The 22,892-nt window shown below is 41.2% G+C and overlaps 1 protein-coding gene across 1 annotated transcript in view; it reads right to left on the bottom strand.

The window, feature by feature from the left end:
- emc2 (ER membrane protein complex subunit 2) overlaps positions 1–22,892 on the bottom strand; it is a 145,195-nt gene that overhangs the window by 88,703 nt on the left and 33,600 nt on the right. Inside the window, exons 3-5 of the mRNA XM_055634679.1 lie at positions 7,416–7,480; positions 4,631–4,716; positions 4,290–4,347 (exon numbers count right to left, since the gene is read on the bottom strand). Coding sequence (XP_055490654.1) covers positions 4,290–4,347; positions 4,631–4,716; positions 7,416–7,480 — 209 coding nt within the window. The remainder of the gene's footprint in view (positions 1–4,289; positions 4,348–4,630; positions 4,717–7,415; positions 7,481–22,892) is intronic.

The raw sequence follows: 22,892 nt of genomic DNA, 5'->3' as shown, positions 1-22,892 counted from the left end.
TCAGAAGTAATCTCCCGCTCTTGTCTTTTATGGGGGCACCAGAGTTACTACCGGGATCTCCCAGATCTCTGACTATGCGGTAGAGTGTATGGATGTCATTTCTGCTCCTGGCTTCTTGTGCTTCTGTGCATTTGCTTTCTATCCAAGCTTTTTTTTAAATCTTTTCTGCATCTCCTCTTCACTAGTTTGTGTATTTGTCTATAATTTTCTGCCATTTCTTTCCTTTCTTCGGTTGGCCTTGTTCTCTCTCTCTCTTCTGCTTTATGTCTCAGCTTCTGTCAATCATCTCCCATGTGTCTGATCTTATCCAACTTTCTTTTCTGGTCCCACGTCTTCGGCCAAAACTGCCTCCTGAAAAGTTTACCACTGTTCTTCAATATCATCCCCTTCCTGAAACACTTGGAACCTATTTATCACTTCAAGTTTTAATTTCTTTGACATCTCTTCATCTTTTAGATTTGCAATGTCATATGACATTGCAAAGCTAAAAGATAGTGGGAATGGGAAATTAAAATGGGAATTTAAATGGTTAGCAACCGGAAAATCCAGCAGTCCTTGGCAAGCCAAGCGTGAGTGTTCGGCGAAACTGTTACCTAGTGTTGGCAGAGGTGCATTGTGCAGCGATTCTTGCAGCCTACCCAGTGCTAGACCGAAGATAATTCAGAGCAGTAAAAAACACAGTGGGGCATCCATCTTGTTCAAACTGGAAGAGAAACTTTATTTACACACATGCTCACACATCAATAACAGCACCTCTCTTTGGCTGTTATCATTGTCAGTTACTATTGGCTGCTATCATTGTCAGTCATTCACCACCTGCACCAAGTTTGTCTGAGTAACAATACAACATTAAGATTAACTTCTTTACAATTGAGAGCATATTTTTCATATATGTCAACACCTAGTCTATGCTGTGTCTCACTGATGTAAAGGAAGCAAACGCCAAATGTACGAGAAGAGGATAGAGGAGTTACACGTGAAGCTCTTTCTCACCTGGTAACATTCAAGTAGTTATATTCTATTTTGGATGGAAGTTAGCAGAAAGAAAATAGAATAGGAACAAATTGATTACTTTTTAAACAAGGGGATGACCATTGAGGTGCCATAAAGAGAATGATTAGGATGAGAAGGTCAAGTGTAACATCAATGTTTGTTGTGGAAGCAAAGCTAGATGGCAATTTGAGCTAGAATAGACCTTGTGGGGATTTAGACAGTTTAACTGAATGGACAAGGACCTGGATTTGTGACATTGTGTAGAAAAATTGTAAGACCATTCAGTTTATTAGTAAAAAATACCAAATTGATTTTATTTTTAAATGGGACTGAAAGATGGTGTTTGAGTATCAACATCTTTCACTCATTTAAAAATAAAACCATGGTGTTCTTGTTACATTAATTATTGAAAGTTAATAAGCAGGTTCAGTACATAATTAGAAGACACAAATATGTTCGCCTTTAAGTTTAGACAATTTGAGTGCATGAGTGGAGATGTCATGCTCTAATTCACTGGGAATATTGTGGACATGTCTGCTTTCCCTACCCAAGGAAGAATATATTTGCAATAAGCAGCATTTTACGAAGGTTAAGCAGATTGATTCCTTGGATGGCAGATTTATCACAAGGAATGTTACTTTTGCTACCACTTTTTAGGCAGAGTTCCAACCCCTCCCAATTTCCGAGTGAAAAATATGATGTTTCCCATGTATGGTATAACTATAAACAGGGATCACAGTCTCCAAGAAAGGGATCAACCATTCAGGAGAGAAATTAGAAGGTATTCCTCCAACCAGAAAGTAGTGGGTCTTAAAAATTCTCTCCCCAAGCAGAAAGCTCAGTCGCTGATTACAATCAAACCAGAGATTAATAACCTTTCAAATATTAAAACAATAAAGGAATATGTGGTTAATGAAGGAAAGTGATGTCAAGTTAAAAGATCAGCCATCTGATAAAATGACAAGGCAGGCACAAGGGGAAATGATCTGGTTCTGCATCTATTTATGTTCTTATTGCCATCACCAGACAGTGGCTTTGACTTTTGAGTTACACTTCCTGTACATGTAAAAATGAGGACAATTTAAAGTTTTCAGAAAGTTAGTCAAAAGGCTCATGTTTAAAGGGGAAAGCCTCAAATTTCTCACCGGTGAATTATCTAACTCAAGGTATTGGTCACTATATCTCCATGTATCAAATAAACATACAGCACCTTTGCTGTGTTCAAAATTACAGTTTAGAAGGATATTTTCCACCAATGCAAAGTTACTAATCAGTTCATTAACCTCCGGGAGAATTAAATTTGTTACGTCTTCAGATAATCAACGGAATTAACATGTTTAATGACACCGAGTAAATTGCTGAGCTTTTTTGTAGGTAAAAAAATATTTTACAGATTATTTGGCAAAACATAATCAGGGGAATGTAGTCTGAAAACTGTTTTTCTTGGTGGCATTTCCCTGGTTCCCTGCACAGAGGTTTTTCTTTCAAGTCTGTCTATTTATCTTACAGCAACTGCCAACATGAAAACTTAATATTCTGAGGCAGCACCAAGTACAGGCAACCTGACATCAGAAGAAACCATTACAAATTTCTCACATGCCAAAACAAACAAGGCAAAAGGTCTCTGTTTAAAATCGCGCAGTGCGTTTTTCAGCTACATGTCCCTTATGGAAATGATTACCAGCAGGTACCTAACGTCTGAACAACTTCCAACACCCAATAATTTATTACACAAATCTGATCTTAACTGCATACTAAGGAATCCACAAAAACAAAAGCTTGTGAATTCAGGATGAAAATGACAAGATAGCATGAATGGGGGTGGGTTCTGTCTGTTACACATCCACACTATTGCAGCAGATGTTGTCCAACTTCAGATCTGAAATGAAACCAGGAGGTAATCTGTCTTCATATAAATTCTGACCGATAACACACATTTCATACAACTTTTGAAGTACTGTGTTTTATTTGGCATTTCTTTTTGTATCCCTTCATCTCTTCGCATCTGTGTAATCAGGCTGTTCTCTGTACTACTGACAGGTAGGAAAGCAAATCCAAGAATGCAAAGTTAAACCTCTTTAAGTTTGGGATGCCAATTGTTTGTTTACAGGCAATATAATCAAGTAAAATGTTCACATCTTGAAGTATAAAAATAGTATTGGTATCATGATAACAGTATTTTAATCAGCAACCCAGAATTGCTAAAAGCCTATGGAGCGGGAAGTGCAAAAGAAACACTTATTCATGCTACGCAGTCAGATTCTTTATACTGTATTTTAACACCATTTACCCAACTGCGTGGTGAAAATAAGACACCAGCAGTACAGACTCCATCCTTCATCGTGCTGAGGTCAGGGAATGTTTTGTACACAGCTTTTAAATGCAAAATGAGGTGCAATGTATTTTAAATCTCAAGAGCAGTTCTTTTGTGGCACTTTGAATCATAATATTTCCACTAACCTCCAACAGACAGAATAACCTTGCCTCCATATCCTTGCTCAAGAAAGAAATATTTCAATCTAGGTAACTGCATAAAACATATGTTACCTAAGGCATGAGTGGGGTGAGCTGGTGTTCAGGTAAGAGCTTCGTCAATAGCTCTCACTGCTAAGATTGGGTGATCAAATAAAATTGGCAAATCACCAAGCTGGGATGCTAATGATAAATAATTCAACAGTTGCTAATAAACAGACTCATATTGTAGAATGACAGTCAATGAACTGAGGTATTTCACCAGGTTAACTCCAGGAAGCAATTAATATTGGTAGTTTCTCTCTTCTCCAACAACTATTACTCAGTAAATGATTCCTTTGGTGAAAGAGTGGATAGACAAACAAATTATTTTCTCTGGAGCAAAAGGAGGCTGAGGGGAGCTCTGATAGGTATACATAATTATGAGAGGCACAGAAAACAGTCAGAGCCTTTATCCCCAGATGGAAGTTGAAAAGACTAGAGGGCAATAGCGTTATAATGAAAGGGGCAAAATTAAAAGGACAACTGCGGAGCAAGTTTTCCTTTACGCAGGGAGTGGTGGGTGCCTGGAAAGTGGTGCCGGGAGTGGTGATGGAGGCAGATATGATAGTGGCATTTAAGGGGGCTTTTAGCAATGCAGACGGATATGCAGAGAATGGAGGGATACCAATCACGTGCAGGCAGAGATTAGTTTTGATTTGGCCATCATGTTCAACACAGACATTGTGCACCAGAGAACCTATTCATATGCTATGCCGTTTTATGCTCTATGTAAATATGAGGATTTGTTACCCTAAAACGGATCAATAATCTTAATTGCTTACTGTGTTTGTTGGATCTTCTTGCAATATTCCATCGTACATCTTGTTGGCATCTTCATACCTTAAGAAAGATTAATTAAATAATCTTGTCACACGATCAAGTATTTAGATGCATCAAATACTTCTAATTATCAAGTGGTAGACTCAGGTTGTGTTAATTATCAGCTTGTGCTTAATGCCAAATGGGCAGGATCTTTTCCCATTTGCCAATTAGCTACTTCAAAGAGTTTCAAAGCAACAAGCCCCATCAAATCCCGAAACATATTTTCCACGAAGATGCTTCGATCCTTTACATGGTCCTAACTCTTGCTCTTCTGTGGCGGACTAAATCAGTTCTCAAGTACCTTTCAAGGGATTCAAATCGCATGCCAGTCAATCGCTTCACTCTGTGGCTGCCAGGAAACTGTTTGCGAAGTTCATGTAGACATTGCTGTGGACAGGGAAAACAGCAGTAGAAGTTAAGTTTTGCATTCCCCTCTGACACCCTTCACTGCACTTACAATTGTTTAATAATCAAGCAACAAGAAGCTGCACGCACCATTTCTATCTCTGTAAACTACAATTTATTAACATAGTCAAATAATAGGCAATAAATGCTGGCCTTGCCACCAGCAATCAAATTCTGAAACATGAATGCAGAAAATTTCCATTATGTTTTACTTTGACTTATTGAACTATTAACTGTATATTTTTTAAATACAGATTTTTCCCACTCAATTAAGATGAAAGAAATATTGTGCACATGGAACATGGAACAGATGGATTACATGCCATCAGCCCCTCTTTCGTCATTAGACACAAACAATATAAATTAGAGCTTACCATAGAACTCATTCAAAGACAAAGCTAACGATAGGAGTGATTTGTGAAATTAATACCAATGTTCTTTGTTTCAGGCAGTCTGTGCAATTTACTTTTTTTGCAGGCAGTGCAGATGAACAAGCCCACTACAGGAAAGATTTGATTGCATTGGAGAGGAGGCAGAAGAGATTCATGAGGATGTTGCCAGGATTAGAAAATTACAGCTGCAAAGACGGGGTGGACTGTGGTTGTTTTCTTTGGAACAAAGAGGCTGAAGGGAGAGTTTAATTCCAGAATTTATGCTCGATAACAAATGTGCACAACCTCATTCTTGATCTGCCAATTAGCTGCTTCAAAGAATATCAAAGCAAAGTGAACCCTTTAAATCATAATTTTATGGTGGGGAAAGATACATTTGTTTTACAAATGTTTTTAACCCTCTCAATATTCCAACTCTGGTCCGCTTGAGTTGAATTGGACAAGTTTTCAGTTCCTTTCAAAAGATTCAAATCAGTGGCCAGTTAATCACTTCACTTGGTGTATAAATCTGCCAGAGGTCAGAGGGTAAATAAGAAGCACCTATTTCCTGACCAAGGGGTCAAAGACCAAGGGTTAGAGATTTCCTTGACAGAATTACATGAGGAGGAAATATTTTTGCTTCAGTAATTAATAGGGGTTGGAACTCTGGCTGAAAACGTGGTGGGGGAATCTTATCCCTTCCGAAACATATTGAGGTGCACTTGAACAGTTGAGACCTGCAATACTCGAAGATGGAAATGTCCAGGTTGCTGTTACCACAGGATTGCACCTGGAACGACTGCCTCCCATGGCTATCTAGACCTCTCTTCTTCCCATCCCATCCTGCTTCCTGTAAGGACTCCATCCCCTACTCCCAATTCCTCCATCTACGCTGCATCGGAAATGTCCTCTTTCTTCAGGGAACGGGGGTTCCCCTCCCCTACTATAGATGAGGCTCTCACCAGGGTCTCTTCCATACCCCGTAACACTGCTCTCTCTCCCTATCCCCCCACTCGTAACTAGGGCAGAGTCCCCCTAGTCCTCACCTTCCACCCCACTAGCCGTCACATACAACTAATAATCCTCCGTCATTTTCGCCACCTCCAACGTGACCCCCCACTCATCACTCATCACATCTTCCCATCCCCCCCCCCCCCCATCTGCTTTCCGCAAAGACCACTCCCTCCGTAACTCCCTAGTCAATTCTTCCCTTTCCTCCCACACCACCCCCTCCCCGGGCACTTTCCCTTGCAACTGCAGGAGATGCTACACCTGTTGCTTTACCTCCCCCCTCGACTCCATTCAAGGACCCAAGCAGCCATTCCAGGTGCGACAGAGATACACCTGCATCTCCTCCAACCTCATCTATTGCATCCGCTGCTCTAGATGTCAGCTGCTCTACATCGGTGAGACCAAGCGTAGGCTTGGCGATCGTTTCACCGAACACCTCCGCTCGGTCCGTATTAACCAACCTGATCTCCCTGTGGCTCAGCACTTCAACTCCCCCTCCCACTCCAAATCCGACCTTTCTGTCCTGGGCCTCCTCTATGGGCAGAGTGAGCACCACCGGAAATTGGAGGAGCAGCACCTCATATTCCGCTTGGGCAGTCTGCACCCTAGTGGCATAAACATTGAATTCGCCAATTTCCGGTAGTCCTTGTTGTCTCCTCCCCTTCTCAGCTCTCCCTCAGTCCTCGGGATCCTCCTCTTCCTTTTTCCTTTCTTCTCCCCATCCCTCCCCCCCCCTACTGGGTCTGAAGAAGGGTTTTGGCCTGAAACGTTGCCTATTTACTTCGCTCCATAGATGCTGCTGCACCCGCTGAGTTTCTCCAGCACTTTAATCTACCTTCGATTTTCCAGCATCTGCAGTTCCTTCTTAACCACCATTTCTAAAATAGGCCTGGTGAACTCTAATCTACAACAGCCAACAATTTGGATTGGGCCTCTTGGAATCTCAAGCTGCTCAGCTTCAGATTCACAATTTCAGCACAAACAATTTACATTTACACAAAAGCAGATAAACAATACCTAAAAGATAAAATAGAAAATCCCAGGAATAATTGAACTGCAGCACATTTTGAACATTTTGTGCTTTTCTATATATATTTGGGTCTGCACCGTCAAGGCTATGTGCATAAAATGCCTCAACACAAAATAGTGAATGAACGAAAGGGATCATATCAACTTTTAGAATCTTAAATAACTTGAATTTCAGTAAAATTAACACACATACCATATCATTATATTCAAAAACTTAAAAAAACAGAAAGAAAGATCTGGGAAATGTTCCTGAATGGTAATGGTACCTACCATTGCCAAGTTGTCACGACTGAGGTCAAGGGCAGCAATCATCACTTGTTCATAAATTATCCAAACTGTATGCAGAAAAATATTAAACACAAGGAAAAAAAAAATTACCATTAAAATTATACTATAAAAAAACATGATTTTTATAAAATCTTATAGGAGGCATCTTCAGAATAAAATTACAAGCACTAATTAAATTTACTGTTCACACAAGATTAAAGAGGGGGAAAGAGGAGAATGAGATGGAAACAATTATAAAAGTTTGTGAAAATTACAGGTAGGAAAATGGGATAAAGCTTGAGAGAGAGAGAGATTCATTAAAAGGGATTTGAAAGTGAATGGTGTGCCACAAAACACTATCCATTCAATTATTTGAATGCAGAAATATTATAACCTTTTGTTTCATGACAGCTAAAATTATTCCATATTCCACTTCCCCACAATATTTCGCAAATGCTTTGACACAGCATTATTTCCAAATTATGAAAAGATCATTTAAAAAAATACCACAGATCAAGCAAAGTTGCTACTGTGCAGATAAATATTACTGAAATGCAATAGAAAACAATATTTCAAGAATCCCTAGAGTTAGGAGTGGTTCCTGAAGATTGGAAAATTGTGAATATCACCCTGCTGTACAAGAAAGGAGCAAAGCAGGAGCGCGGAAACTATAGGCCGGTTAGCCTGACATAAGCGGTTGGTAAGATTTTAGAGTCAATTATAAAGGATGAGGTAACGCAGTACTTGGAAGTTCACGATAAAATAGGCCAAAGTCAACATGGTTCTGTGAAGGGAAGATCTTGCCTGACAAATTTGCTGGAGTTCTTTGAGGAAGTTAATAGCAGGACAGACAGAGGCGAGGTTGTAGATGTTGTTTAGGTAGATTTTCAGAAGGCCTTTGATAAGGTGCCGCACGTCAGGCTGCAAGGGAAGTTGAAAGCCCATGGTATTAAATCATGGATAGCAGGTAGACAAAAATTCTGGAGAAACTCAGCGGGTGAGGCAGCATCTTTGGAGCGAAGGAATAGGTGACGTTTCTGGTCAAGAACCTTCTTCAGCTACCACATTTTACGACCACATCATGAACAGCAGGTTCGCTGGATGGCAGAAGGCAAAGAGTTGTAATAAAAGGCGCTTTTTTCGGTTGGCTGCCAGTGACTAGAGGAGTTCCGCACTGGTTGGTGTGGGGGCCGCTTCTCTTCACGTTGTACTGTATATTAATGATTTGGATAAGGGGATTGAAAGCTTTGAGACCAAATTTGCAGATGATGCTAAGATTGGTGAAGGGGTAGGCAGTGTAGAGGAAGCAAAGACTCTGCAGAAGGACTTGGACAGGTTAGGAGAGTAGGCATAGAAGTGGCAGATGAAATTCAGTATAGCAAAGTGCGGAGTCATGCATTTTGGTAATAAGAATAAAGGCATAGATTATTTTCTAAATGGAGAGAGAATCCAGAAATCGGAGGTGCAACGGGACTTGGGAGGGCTGGTGCAGGACTTCCAAAAAGTTAATTTGCAAGGAAGGCAAATTCAATGCTAGCATTTATATCAAGAGGAATGGAATACAAAAACAGAGATGTAATACTGAGGCTCTATAAGGCGCTGGTCAGGCTGCATTTGGAGTACTGTGAGCAAACTTGGGCTCCATGTCTGAGGAAGGATGTGCTGGGTCTGGAGAGGATCCAGAGGAGGTTTACAAGAATGATTCCAAGAATGAGTGGGTTAGCATATGATGAGCATTTGACAGCACTGGGCCTCGTCTCGCTGGAGTTTGGAAGATTGAAGGGGAACCTCATTGAAACTTACAGAATAATGAAAGGCATAGATAGAGTGGATGTGGAAAGGATGTTTCCACTGGTGGGAGAGTCTAGGACCAGAGGTCATAGCATCAGAATTAAAGGGCGCTCTTTTAGAAAGAAAGTGAGGAAGAACATTCTTAGTGAGAGGGTAGTTAATCTGTGCAACTCATTGATGGCCCGGTTATACTTGGGCTGTGGAGGCCAAGTCAGTGGATATTTTTAAGGCAGAGATAGTCAAATTCTCGATTAGAACGGGTGTCAGGGGTTATGGGGTGAAGGCAGGAAATTGAGATTAGATCAGCCATGATTGAATGGCGGAGAGGACCCAATGGGCCGAATGGCCTAATTCTACTATAACTTGGGTATTGGTTCAATTCTCTAAGGAATAATTGTGTTTTCAAAGTGACAGTAATGCGCTATCCTAGTTGGAAAGGGGTATGTGTACATGTTACACAATTTAATATAAGCTACAGTTATTGTGCCTCTGTGTGCGTGCCAGTGTGTGCATGTGCGTGCAGACTCCTGCATGCTGTGTTTACCACCAGAGGCAGTGTGGTCTGCTTTATTTTCTGGGTTGATACAGATTTCAATGTTATGTAAATATCTGGAGCCTTGTACCCAGATTGGTTAAATGCTATAAAACATATGTGAACAATAACATTCTCACACAATGCCAGATTTAGCTGTGTTGGGCACAGAGTTATGAAAGACAATTCACACACTAAGGTATCGGATTGATGCAACCAATTATGTCAGAGGTTATCCTTTACTGCCACATACCGTGTGTGCTCTCCCCTTTTCAGCATGTTTCTGAACAAGGATAAAATCAAAAACCCTTGTTCCAAATATATGTAGAGGATATACTTATTTATCTCTTCTTTTAGAGTACTAGTGTTGTATGTCAGCTGTGTCTCAGGATGTAGAAATATTTAGTTCCATTGCAGCCAACCTTGAGCATAAAGACCCAGCCTCATAATCTAATGCAATATCAAGGTAGTACTGCACGGTCACAGGTTCCATTTTACAATGGAAACATCAAATCAAGACTCACCTATCCTCATGTCCATGCAAAATATCCTATGATGTGATTGCTTAGAAGAACTTGGGAGTTCTGTCTTTGTTTATTCATCATCCAACATCTTATTACTAAAACTGATCTTCTACTCTTCCGGTTTGCGTTGTTTTTAAGTTTGCGCAAAAACGGTACCCGGTATCTAGATATGTTACAATACTTACCTTCAGCGGCACTGCAATTCAGCCACTGGCCGTGTGCGCGATTTTGGCACCTTTGGGGGGGGGAGGTTAAAACACGTTTTTTTCCTACCTTGTCCTGGAATATATTTGGTTGGAGTGCAATGTTTTGCTGAAGAATCGTTACGACGGCCGTTCTGTGTATTTTTTTTTAAATCGTCCGACAAGTTCAGCGCTGGAGTCATTTTAAAATCAGCTGCTAAAGTTGTCAACGCCGACAACGGGGACGGATTTCAGGTACGGGACAGGTAAAGGAAAGTCGTTTATTTTATGTATAAAAGTGCTCCTTAAGAGGCCTTTAATTCACATTTGAAGTTGCGAAACGGTGATTTTTTTCCCCCATACGAACCGGCAGTATTTCACCGCAAACCGCAATGTTCCAATTGATCGCATTCCAGAAAAACCCACTCGCAAGATGATTTAAATGGCCATTAATTTACAGGTATTAAACATTAAATTCCTTCCATTTGGCCTATAAATCCATGACAATGAGATTAGAACGTTGCGGTTGCGATGAATTTAAACCCCATATCAGCAGGAAAAACACTGCCGGTTCGTATGGGGCCTAAATCACCTTTTCGCAATGTAAAATTTGGATTAAGGTGCACGGTTATATGTAAACTAAACGGTTTACCTTTAGCTGTCTCGTACGGGAAATCCGTCCCGTTGTCAGCGTTGACGGCATTAGAAGCGGATTTTTATTTTACTCCAGCGCTGAAATTGTCCCGCGGTTTAAAAAAAATTCACAGAATAGCAGTCGGAGCAATTCTTCAGCATTAGCTAGCAGCCCGAGAAAATAAAACTCCGGCAGGCAGGAGAAAACCGCATTTTAACCCCCCCCCCCCCCCCCCCCCCCATCAAAGGCGCCAAAGTCGCGTACACGGCCAGTGGTAGAACTGTAGCGCCGCTGAAGGTAAGTTTTGTAACATACCTACACTTAGTCTAGTCAATGTTATTAGCATCAATGTTACTGTCAGTGGAAACTTGAAGAATGCCAATTGGCTGCTACTACTTCTCAAGTTACCTACACTTCAGAACTACTTCATTGGCTATAAAGCACTGGGCCAACATTCGTTTATAAGGATCATTGCAGAATTGTGATTTTGTCTGTAACATAACCTGCCTATTACCCAACTTGTGCTTGAAAATATTCTAACTGGCTGGAAGGTATAAAGTACATTGCAGAAGAATTGCAGATGTGGCTAAACGTCTTCAAGAATTTATCCAGTTCAACAATCTTTTGCTGAGTTGGGCATACTCTACAAGAAAAACAAACTTCAAAAATTGTTGGACAAAACTGAAGAGTTAATGATTAGATCAAGAAGTGCTTTCTGTAAAACCCGGGCCATTTTGTAACAAAATGCTCCAAGTTCATGCCACATAAAAACCTTTCTCACAAAAAAAATGTTTAAATAGTGTATAGAATAATCTTTTTTTTTAAAGTTTTAAAAAAAAGTCTGGCCTCCAGATCTCTGGAGTGCTTCACTCTGGAGACTTTATGTCTTGCAATGCTTATTTACAATCCCAATCAGATTATTGATTTCACTAATCTGCTCCTTGTTACAGAAGGTTATTCATTATGTCAAAGACAGGATCTTTTAAAACCCCGTCAATTAAAAGTAATGAGACTCAAGAGACAGAGAAGAGATAGAGAGAGGTAGACTGCAATGGGGGCAGAGAGCATTACAGTGAGAGTGCATGACTGCGGCAGTGCGACACAGACACACAAAGACAAAGATTAATAGGGATGGAGGACAGTTTCAAGGGGTCTTTTGCTGGTACGGTGAATATTATGCAAACTTCTTAATACTGACTGGTTAAAAAAATTCTGCCACTGTTTTTTAGCACACAAGCGAACATCAAATGATTCAGTGGGTCAGATTCAAGGAAGAGATTCTACTCCTGTTCAAGAGTCAATAATTTTTGACAGCTACTAAAAAGACGAGGTCATGGATCCAAGAGCCAGGGATCGGAGGGTGGAAAGTCTCAGCTGGCAGGCTCATCCTTCAATCTGATCTGTTTATTATCAATTCTCCGGAAAAGGGCAGGCTCTTGGTCATTATACTTAAGTGCAATGGACACAGAATTATGTATAGCTAGAAGTGAATTATAAGGCTCTAGTTTACCCTGGGGCTTCAGAAAACATTATAAATCATGGAAGATAATTTGAAATGGTTATGAAAGTCATCTGAACACATTAAATTACTCCATACACTGACTATAGTAGCTACGATGTTTTTACAAATTACAATAATCTCCTAATATTAAATATGGTACTGAAAAAAAGACTGTGAATACAGGCATACACAAATCAGTGACACTACAGAATATAGCTGGAAAATTCACAAAATAACGTGAAAAGGTTTGAAATAAACAAAAGACAAAGTTAAATAGTTTACTAATAAATAATTGGCTGATATTGGATCTATAATGCAACAGAATGGAAAAAGTCACTTACTGTAAATGACGCCTCTCAAGAATTCAAGATTTCTATTAATAAGTTAAAAAGTAGTTCAATGTGGACAAAAGGGCAGTTAATCTGTGCAGAACAAGATTCCAAAACTAAGAGATCAGTGATGAGTTAATGTGTTTTAGTGTTCGAATGAAGCGTCAACTTTTTTTCTATTTTGGTGGTGGCTACTGAAGGCAAATTCTCCGTCCCCTTGCTAAAATAGTAGCACAGAATCTGCAATTTCCATGAGAGATTTATATCCCATACAAAAGGCATTAATTCGAGCAGTACAGCACGGCCTCAGTCCCACACAAAATATCAGCTTAGATTCTTACTTGTTCAACATTCATTGCAATGGTTCTTTTTACTAAATGGGAGGTCAGCAGTTAAAATAAGATGCATAACTTTGGGTCCATTTTAAATGGGCACAGAACCTAACAGACTTGGATACAACTGAAGCACCCTAACACAAAAATACATTACATGTAGCCCTGGGAATTAAGAGACCTTTTCATTGAATTCCAAAAACTGAGGACTATTTGAATTGATTGCAAAATATTCAATTCAAGATACACTACAAAGCCACAGCAATACATCTATGTTTAAACATTCGAAATCCAACCTTTTACGATTAAATTTGTTGGGAACCATTGATGGAAAAGAGTTGGTGGATAAGCATACGTTTTGACTTGCAGAATGCATGGCAATTTTCAAGATAAATACAGGTGCTCAAAATGTTTACAATAAGTAAGATTTATAGGATTTTAAAAAAATTTGTGGCACAGCATTTAGCCTTTTGTGCCCATGACAAGTAACAAAAATATTCCACTGCTTGATCCAAAATCGAGTAGACCCCAATACATCTATGATGGCCATTCAGCTCCTTGCATTTTTTTATTGTACTTTCCACATGCTGAAGTGCCTGCAAGCCCAAGTACCTGCAAGAAGTACATGGGGAAGGTGTGCACTGTTATAATGCAGAAAGTCCTGCAGGAGCACAGCAAACTCCACTGACAGCAACACTATCACAACCAGATGGAAAAAGCATTGCCCAGAAAGCATTGTTATTTATTACACAGGTTATTCAGCCCATCAAGTGCATGCCAATTCTCTGTAGAACAATCCCTTCAATACCATTCTCCTTCTTATTTCCAAATAACTAATTTACTCGTACATTCCCCCATTTATTTTCTTTTGCTACTTTCCCACATAAGGGGAAACTTCCTGCAGAAAACTGACATCTTTGAGATGTGGAGGAAACCAAAGCACAGTTGGGAAACCCATGCAGTGATGGGGTACGTCCCGACTCCACACAAAGTTGGTTTTGAACCCAGCTGCTTGAGCTGCAAGAGATTAGCACAAACTGCTGCACCATTGTGACCTCCACGCCCCCATTTAAAAATAGTGCCATAGAACTTTTGTATATACCAGAGAGCAAACTGAGTTTAACTTCTCATCCAAAGATGACAGTTCTGACATTTCTTCAACACTGCACTGGAGAGTTCGCCGAGAGCTCTTCACCTGACTATGAAGTGGGTTTGCCGAGAGCTCTTCACCTGACTATGAAGTGGGTATACATCCCAGAATATTCAGACACAAGATTATAATGCACTGTGGCAGGAGTAACATTAATACAATTCCAGATTGGATAATAAAATCAATTGAATTCCTAAAGAGCATTTTCAGCAGCAGGATAGGCGTCACATGAGCAAGCGGTGAGCATCATTGTCTGGGTCTGTTGCGCATTTGGCTACAGCTCCGATCAATGTGCTGATTCATCTCTAGATAGAGTCTCCATCCTGAAAGATTAACTGCTTCTCTTCCCTTGAATGTGTCTTCTGTTGAACATTTCTGGTAATTTCTGTTTTAACTTTTAAATTTCCTGCATCTCCAGGTTTTATTTTTATTTTTAGCAGTCTTAGTCAATGTCCATTATCTTTGAAATTTGCAATTGTGAAAGGTAAGCTAGATCATCTTTGATCACAATGGTTCCCTAGTTAAGTGTAGTATGGGAAATTGACGATAGGATCAGTAGGTGAGGTGAATTCTAAAATCTATTCACTGAGCTTTGTTGGAAGGTGCTTGATTGTTAGATGAAGAAAGGATAAGTGCTAGATGAAGAAAAGAAGTGAGCCTGACTGATAGCTTTCACTTGTCAAAATTGAAGCTGTTGAGGGCTCTACTGAGCAATGTTTTTCTGTACAAACCAGCATATTGATATGCCCCATCTGGATGAGTCAGCACTGGCCTGGATCAAAGTACATCCTGATTGAGTTAGACTGCGGGATCAAGACCAGTTCTGCCCTGGTAGTAAAGCACCTGCTGCAATGTACCATCAAAGGCAGAATGCTTCAGTTGAGATTATAAACAAGTTCACAAGCTGTCTTTTAAAATAAAATCACCAAGCCATATAGGATAAACCTGGTCCAGGGAGAGGCAAAACCAATCGCATTGACCCATTCTCTCCCCCTGTCAGTATCTTCCTTGTTTTCAAATTATTCCATGTTTCTTTACAGCATGTGAAAGCTCAGTGTGGGTGCACAGTCAAGCGACCACCTTCTCAGCTGTCTATTTCCATTGTTCATTCACATTTGGAGGGTACCAATGTTGTACAATTATTTAAGAAGAGCAGCATGGACAAGCCAGAGAACTACAGGCTGGTGAGCCTCACATTGGTGTTTGGAACATTTTTGGAGATTATTATTAGGGACTGGATCTACAGTGCCTTCAATAATGTTTGGGACAAAGACCCACCATTTATTTATTTGTAATCCACAATTTGAGATATGTAATAGAACAATCACATGTGTTTAAAGTGTACAATGTCAGATTTTATTAAAGGCCATTTTTATACATTTTGGTTTCACCATGTAAAAATTGCAGCTGTGTTTACAAATAGTCTCCCCCATTTCAGGGCACCATAATGTTTGGGACATATTGCTTCACAGGCGTTTGTAATTGCTCGGTATAAGAGAGCTCTCAGCACCTAGTCGTTCCATCACATTCGGAAACTTTTATTGCTGTTTATCAACATGAGGGCCATAGTTGTGCCAATGAAAGTCAAATAAATCATTATGGCCAAGAAACAAGAACAAAATGTTATAGACATCAGCCAAACACTAGGGTTATCAAAATAAACTGTTTGGAAAATCATTAAGAAGAAAGAGAGCAATGGTGAGCTTACCAATCGCAAAGGGACTGGCAGGCCAAGGAAGGCACCCACAGCTGATGACAGAAGAATTCTCTCTATAACAAAGAAAAAATCCCCAAACACCTGTCTGCCAGATCAGAAACACTCTTCAGGAGTCAGGTGTTGATTTGTCAATGACCACTGTTCACAGAAGAAATACAGAAATACAGAGGCTACACTGCAAGATGCAAACCACTGGTTAGCCGCAAAAAAAAATGACCAGGTTACAGTTTGCCAAGAAGTACTTAAAAGAGCAACCACAGTTCTGAAAAAGGTCTTGTAGACAGATGAGACGAAGATTAACTTATATTAGAGTGATAGCAAGAGCAAAGTATGGAGGAGAGAAGGAACTGCCCAAGATCCAAAGCACACCACCTCATCTGTGAAACACAGTGGTGGGGGTGTTATGGCGTGGGCATGTATGGCTGCTGAAGGTACTGGCTCACTTATCTTCATTGATGAAACAACTGCTGATAGAAGTAGCATAATGAATTCTAAAGTGTATAGACACATTTTATCTGCTCAAGTACAAAAAAATGCCTCAAAACCCATTGGCCAGCGGTTCATTCTACAGTAAAACAATGATCCCAAACATACTGTTAAAGCAACAAAGGAGTTTTTCAAAGCTAAAAAATGGTCAATGTTTGAGTGGTAAAGTCAATCACCCTATCTGAACCCAATTGAGCCTTTTATATGCTGAAGAAAAAACTGAAGGAGAGTAGCCCCAGAACAAGCAAAAGCTAAAGATGGCTGCAATACAAGACTGGCAGAGCATCACCAGAGAAGACACCCAGCAACTGGTAAAGTCCATGAATCGCAGACTTCAAGCAGTCATTGCATGCAAAGGATATGCAACAAGATACTAAACATGACTACTTTTATTTACATGACATTGCTGTGTCCCAAACATTATGGTGCCCTGAAATGGGGGAACTATGTATAAACACAGCTGTTATTTCTATGTGGTGAAACCAAAATGTATAAAAATGGCCTTAAAATCTGACAACGTGCACTTTCACCACATGTAATTTTTTTCTATTATAAACCTTAAATTGTGGAGTACAGACAAATAAATAAATGATGAGTATCTGTCCCAAACATTGAGGGTACTGTATCTATTTGGAAGGGCAGAACTGATTAGGGATAGTTTGCATAACTTTGTGCGTGGGAAATTGTGTGTGACAAATCAGTTAGAGTTTTTTAAAGAGGTCACCAAGAGAATTGCTGAGGGCAGACTTGTTGTATATAAGGATTGTTGCTTATAGTGAGAGGGAAGAGAATTAAGAGGGGCTTTGGAGACAATTTGCTCACTCAGCAGGTCGTCTGTATTTGGAATGAGCTACCAGATGTATTGTTAAAGGTCACAAGAGACTGGAGTTACTGGAATCTTCAGCAAAACGCTAAATGCTGGTGGAACCCAGTGGGTTAGGTAGCATCTGGACAGACAATATTTCGCGTCGGAAAGCTTCTTCAGATCGATTGGAGGACGAGAAAGCAGGAAAAGAGAGGTGGGAGTGAGACAAAGCTTGGCAAGTGATAGCTGGAGTGGTTTGATTGACAGATGGGTGCGATAAATGACAAAGGCCAGAGGTGAAAAGAAGATAAAAGGATGTCAGATGAGAGGAGCGCAGTGAAAGGTAAAACCAGAGGGAATAATGTAGGTGAAAAGGGATAGGTGGGAGAGCAAAGGGGGGACGAGAGAAAGAGAAATGGGGGCTCGGAGGTGGGAGATGAGTGTACGAAGAAGGGTAAAGGAGCAGGGTTCGTGGAAGCAGTGGGAGAAATGTCAGTGTACCGGGGTTGGAGTAGGGGGCACAGGAAAGAGAGAGGGGGTAGCGGGAGTATTACTTGAAGTTAGAGAATTTAATATTCACACCGTTGGGTTGGAAGTTATCTAAATGGAATATTAAGTGCACTTCCTCCAGTTTGCATGTATGTGGTCAGCTAGTATCAGGTGCTTCCGTACAAATTTCAAATCTCGAATCACACCATTTATGAGCATGTCACTATTCTATCACAAGCAACTGCAAATACTTCAGAGCAAATTAAAAGGAAAATACGTTTAATGTGATAGAATAGGAAATTATAGGGAGTTTCTAAACAATAGTTTGTTCGGCATGGACTTGTAGGGCCGAGATGGCCTGTTTCCGTGCTGTAATTGTTATATGGTTATATATGGTTATATGGTTAATAGTTTATTATAAAATGGGTCAAACATCCCCAAATTTTCATTTCTCCGATGTCCTGTCCAAACATCCTTCAACATGATATGTTAATTCTGCTCCCCATCCCATTCTTGACTACAGTACTCAAAGTTGAATAAAAATCACTTTTTTTTAACAGCACTGCACCTCTAATATTATGCCCAACTAAACCATCCATGTCTCACATGCCTGGCAAACTACTTTATAAAAATGCCACAACAAAAGTATGGTGGTGGAAGGCGGTGGCGGGGGGGGGTGGTGGGGGTGGTGGGGGTGGTGGTGGTGGTGGTGGTATTTCAGCAACTGGAGGGGGTGGTGGTGGTGGTGGTGAAAGGGGGGGGGGTTTTAAAACTGGGAAAAAATGGGATTTATGCAGAATTTATGGTAGGTGGTGGGTGGGGGTGGGGGGGGGGGGGTGTGTGGTGGTGGTGGTGGTGTGTGGTGTGTGGGTGTGTGTGTGTGTGTGTGGTGTGTGTGTGTGTGTGTGTGTGTGTGTGTGTGTGTGTGTGTGTGTGCGCATCATATAGATGTGTGACATGGCTCAGAGTTGGGTGGTGGTGGAAGAATGCAGCTGACAGTGGACTCAGATTCTGGCAGCCCATATATTCACAGGATATTGTTCAGCTCATTGTTATTCTTGTTGATTTTTAATGAAGGCTTGACCCATTGCATTTTTGTCTGATTTCCTCACTATTACTAACCTTCTTTTGCTCTATTGGGATTTATCTTCATTTCCTGTTTGCTATTTTACTGTGTGTTGATGGGTCACTGAGGAAGACAGACAGAACGCACAAAGAGTTTCATAAATCCTTCTTGGGAAGAGAAAGAAAACAGCAAATTGATAGTCAAAATGGATGAGTGTAATGTGAGAGGGTGCAAAACACTGCATTTTGTGAAATGCATCATGAATAATTGTCAAAGTTAGCAAAAGGTTTGAGAGTTAAATTAAAAGCAGAGTGTGAGAGGAAGCAAATCTCACATTCCCAAAATCATTTGACCACCTGCAAGGCAAGAGCAATGACTGCAATGATATGGAATATAATCACGGAAATTGTTGAATATGTTGACTTTTCATTGATATAATGGATCATTTAAGAGAGTTAACAATAAAGCAACTTCAATTAATCATTTACATTCCCAGTTTTCGAGATCCATATATCAGCCAGTTAGTATTGTTAGGTTAGTATAGTTTAGTTTAGAGATACAGAGCGGAAACAGGCCCTTCGGCCCACCGAGTCTGCACCGACCAGCGATCCCCACATATTAACATTATCCTACACACACTAGGGACAATTTTTTTTACATTTACCAAGCCATTTAACCTACATACCTGTACATCTTTGGAGTGGGAGGAAACCGAATATCTCGGAGAAAACCCACGCAGGTCACGGGGAGAACAGACAAACTCTGTACAGACAGCACCCGTAGTGGGGATCGAACCGGGGTTCGCTGTAAGGCAGCAACTCTACTGCTGCGCCACCGTGCTTTCTTACTGTAATGTGATGCAATTGAACCACATCCATGGCTCACAGTTGGAAGGTGACCCTACTCACAAGTTTGAATGATCGCACACACTTTGTTTTGGTTCATTAAAAATTGCAGCATGCGAATAGGCCGTTCGGCCCACCGAGTGTCAGACGACCATTGTTCACACTAGTTCAATGTTATCCCACATTCACATCCATTTCCTACACATTAGGGCAATTTACAATGACCAATTAACAAAGAAACCCACACTTCTTTGGGATGTGGGGGAAAATCTGGGCACCCAGAGGAAACCCACATGATCACAAGGAGAACGTGCAAACTCTTCACTGAAAGCACCTGAGATCAGAATCAAACCGGAGTCTCTGGTGCTGAGGTATTTCTACCAGCGGCGCTTCAGTGTCACCCTCTTTTTAAAGAACTTTCTAAAGAGTTTTTTTCAGTTGGAAAGGAAGCCTATATCTATGTGAAACAAAGGAGGAGATAGCTGGAGCCCTGATGGTGATTTTTAGCATCTTATTTGGGCACTGGTGAGGTATTTGGGGAGTGGAGGAAAGCTAATGCTCCTTTATTTAAAAAGGGATAAACTGGGTAACTACGGGCAGGTGAGCCTTACATAAGTGTTAGGGAAATTATTGGAGAAAATTCTGGGATACAGATTGATGTATCTATGGAAAGCCATGGGCTAATTAGATGTGGTCCTTTATGGGAAGTTAGATTAGGAAAATGAAAATGGGAGACCGAGTAGTGAGAGCAGGGAGATGAGATGAGCAGACGGAGGAGAGTAAAGAAACTGGACAACGGGGTCAGGGGACTGGATGATTGAGAGAAGGGGGAGGGTGTCATCTGAAAGAGGAGAATTTCATTGTATATGCTATTGGGTTATGGATTAGCTGGAAGAATAGCACCTCATACTAGGTACCGCCTCCTCCCCAACTCATTCTCATCTACCCACCTCGCATCTCCCACCCATCCCAACTCCAAGACCCCCATTTTCCTTCTCCCCACACTCTTGTTCCCTTCCAACCATTCTCCCTGCCTCTGGTTCTTCCTTCCCTATCAGATTCCACATCTTCCAGAGCAGTCAGTGGCACAGCGGTAGAGTTGTTGGTTTACAGCGCCAGAGACCCAGGTTTGTTCATGACTTCAGGAGCTGTCTGTACAGAGTATGTACATGCTCACTGGGACCGCGTCGTTTTCCTCCCACTTCCCAAAGACGTGCGGGTTTGCAGATTAATTGGCTTCTGGAAATTGTTCCTAATCTGTAGGAGCTGGTATATAGATTATTACTGGTTGGTGTGGACACGGTGGGCCAAATGGACCTTTTCCATGCTGTATCTAAATAAAACTAATCTGTACTCCTTTGGCTCCACCTCGACCTTTCATCACTATCTCAACCCAAGTGCCATCATCCCGCCTCACATGTATCCGCTTATCACTTATCAGTTCTTGCTCCCGACCCTTTCCCCCACCTATTCCTCTCAGTTTTCCCCCCTTTTCTCAATCAGTCCGAAGAAGGGTGCCAACACATCATCTGTTCATTTCCCGCCACGTGCAATGGCAGTCACTAGATAGGACTGTTTGGTGAACTTTTGTAACTTCATCAGCGCCAAAACATGGTGACACTTTTGTATTGCCTAAATGAGCTCTGATTTTACCTGGTTGTATGTAAAACAAAGCATTCCATTGTACCCAGCTACATCACAATAAAGTATGATTGAATCATTGTTTTACATGTAAGGAAGGCGGCTTTACAGTGATATGATGAAATATATAAAATTAAAGAAGCAGTCTTAATAAGTCAAGAGTGTTTGTCATATGCACCGAAGGTAGACAAAAAGGCTGGAGAAACTCAGCGGGTGAGGCAGCATCTATGGAGCGAAGGAATGGGTGATGTTTCAGGTCATGACCCTTCTTCAGGCCGATGTGAGCAAAGATCCTATAGCAAGCAAGATAGTCCACTCGACGGAAAAGACGTAGACGTGGTCATGGGCAGATTCATGGGTAATTTTCGACCCCATTTCCGTAACTGGCTTCCGTCTCTGCACCAAAGATCCCATAGCGGAGCAAAGATACTAGTGCAGGGACGGAAGCCGGTTACGGAAACATCCTCGTAAATATAAAAGTTCTTTGGTAAAAATCTTCTCCTCATTTGCAGAATTATAATTTATTAACACAAACTGTTCCCCCACAACGTTGATTACACTGCGAGTCGGGTCGGGTTACTGAAAAGGATGAAAAAAAGGCCCACGTTCCTCTCCATTGCTTATTACATGTCAGCCCATTGCATTTAGCAGGAGTGGTCTACCTTGCACCGCAATAGGATCTTTGGACGTAAGGGTAGGGGGAGGGGGGTGGGAAGAAGAAAGGAAGCGGTGGAGAGAGTAGGTTGTGGGAGAGCTGGGAAGCGGAGGGGAAGGAGGGAGAAAGCAAGAACGACCTGAAATTGGAGAAGTCAATGTTCATACTGCTCGGGTGCAAACTACCCAAGCGAAATTTGAGCTGCTGCTCCTCCAATTTGCGGTGGGACTCAATCTGGCCATGGAGGAGGCCCAGGACAGAAAGGTCAGATTCGGAATGGGAGGGGGAGTTGAAGTGCTGAGCGACAGGGCGATCAGGTTGGTTAATGTGAACTGAGCGGAGGTGTTGGGCAAAGCTTGCGCTTGGTCTCACCAATGTAGAGCAGTTGACACCTAGAACAGCGGATGCAACAGATGAGGTTGGAGGAGGTGCCGGTGAACCTCTGCCTCACCTGGAAAGAGTGTTTGGGTACTTGGATGGAGTCGAGGGAGAGGTAAAGCGACAAGTGTAGCATACCCTGCGGTTGCAAGTGAAAGTAGCATGGGAGGGGGTGGTATGGGTGGGAAGGGATATGCACCAGAACCATAACATTCTTATTTGCTGCATCGTAATTGGTAAATTAGATACAACAACAAAGTATACAATAAAATGGAAACTAAAGTAAGTAAACAAGAACTGATGTGTCCAGGACAGAACATCAGGAAGTCAAAGCTATTGACTCACTCAACTGCCATCCTCCCAATGAAGACAGACGCATGGTCCCTTGGCTTTCCCTTTCCACAATCAATGATCAACTCCTTA

The sequence above is a fragment of the Leucoraja erinacea genome, chromosome 4, assembly GCF_028641065.1.
Source record: "Leucoraja erinacea ecotype New England chromosome 4, Leri_hhj_1, whole genome shotgun sequence".
In the NCBI taxonomy this organism is placed as follows: Eukaryota; Metazoa; Chordata; class Chondrichthyes; order Rajiformes; family Rajidae; genus Leucoraja; species Leucoraja erinaceus.
The sequence above is the reverse complement of the archived record's forward strand: the minus strand, read 5'-3'. Positions and strand labels throughout refer to the sequence as shown.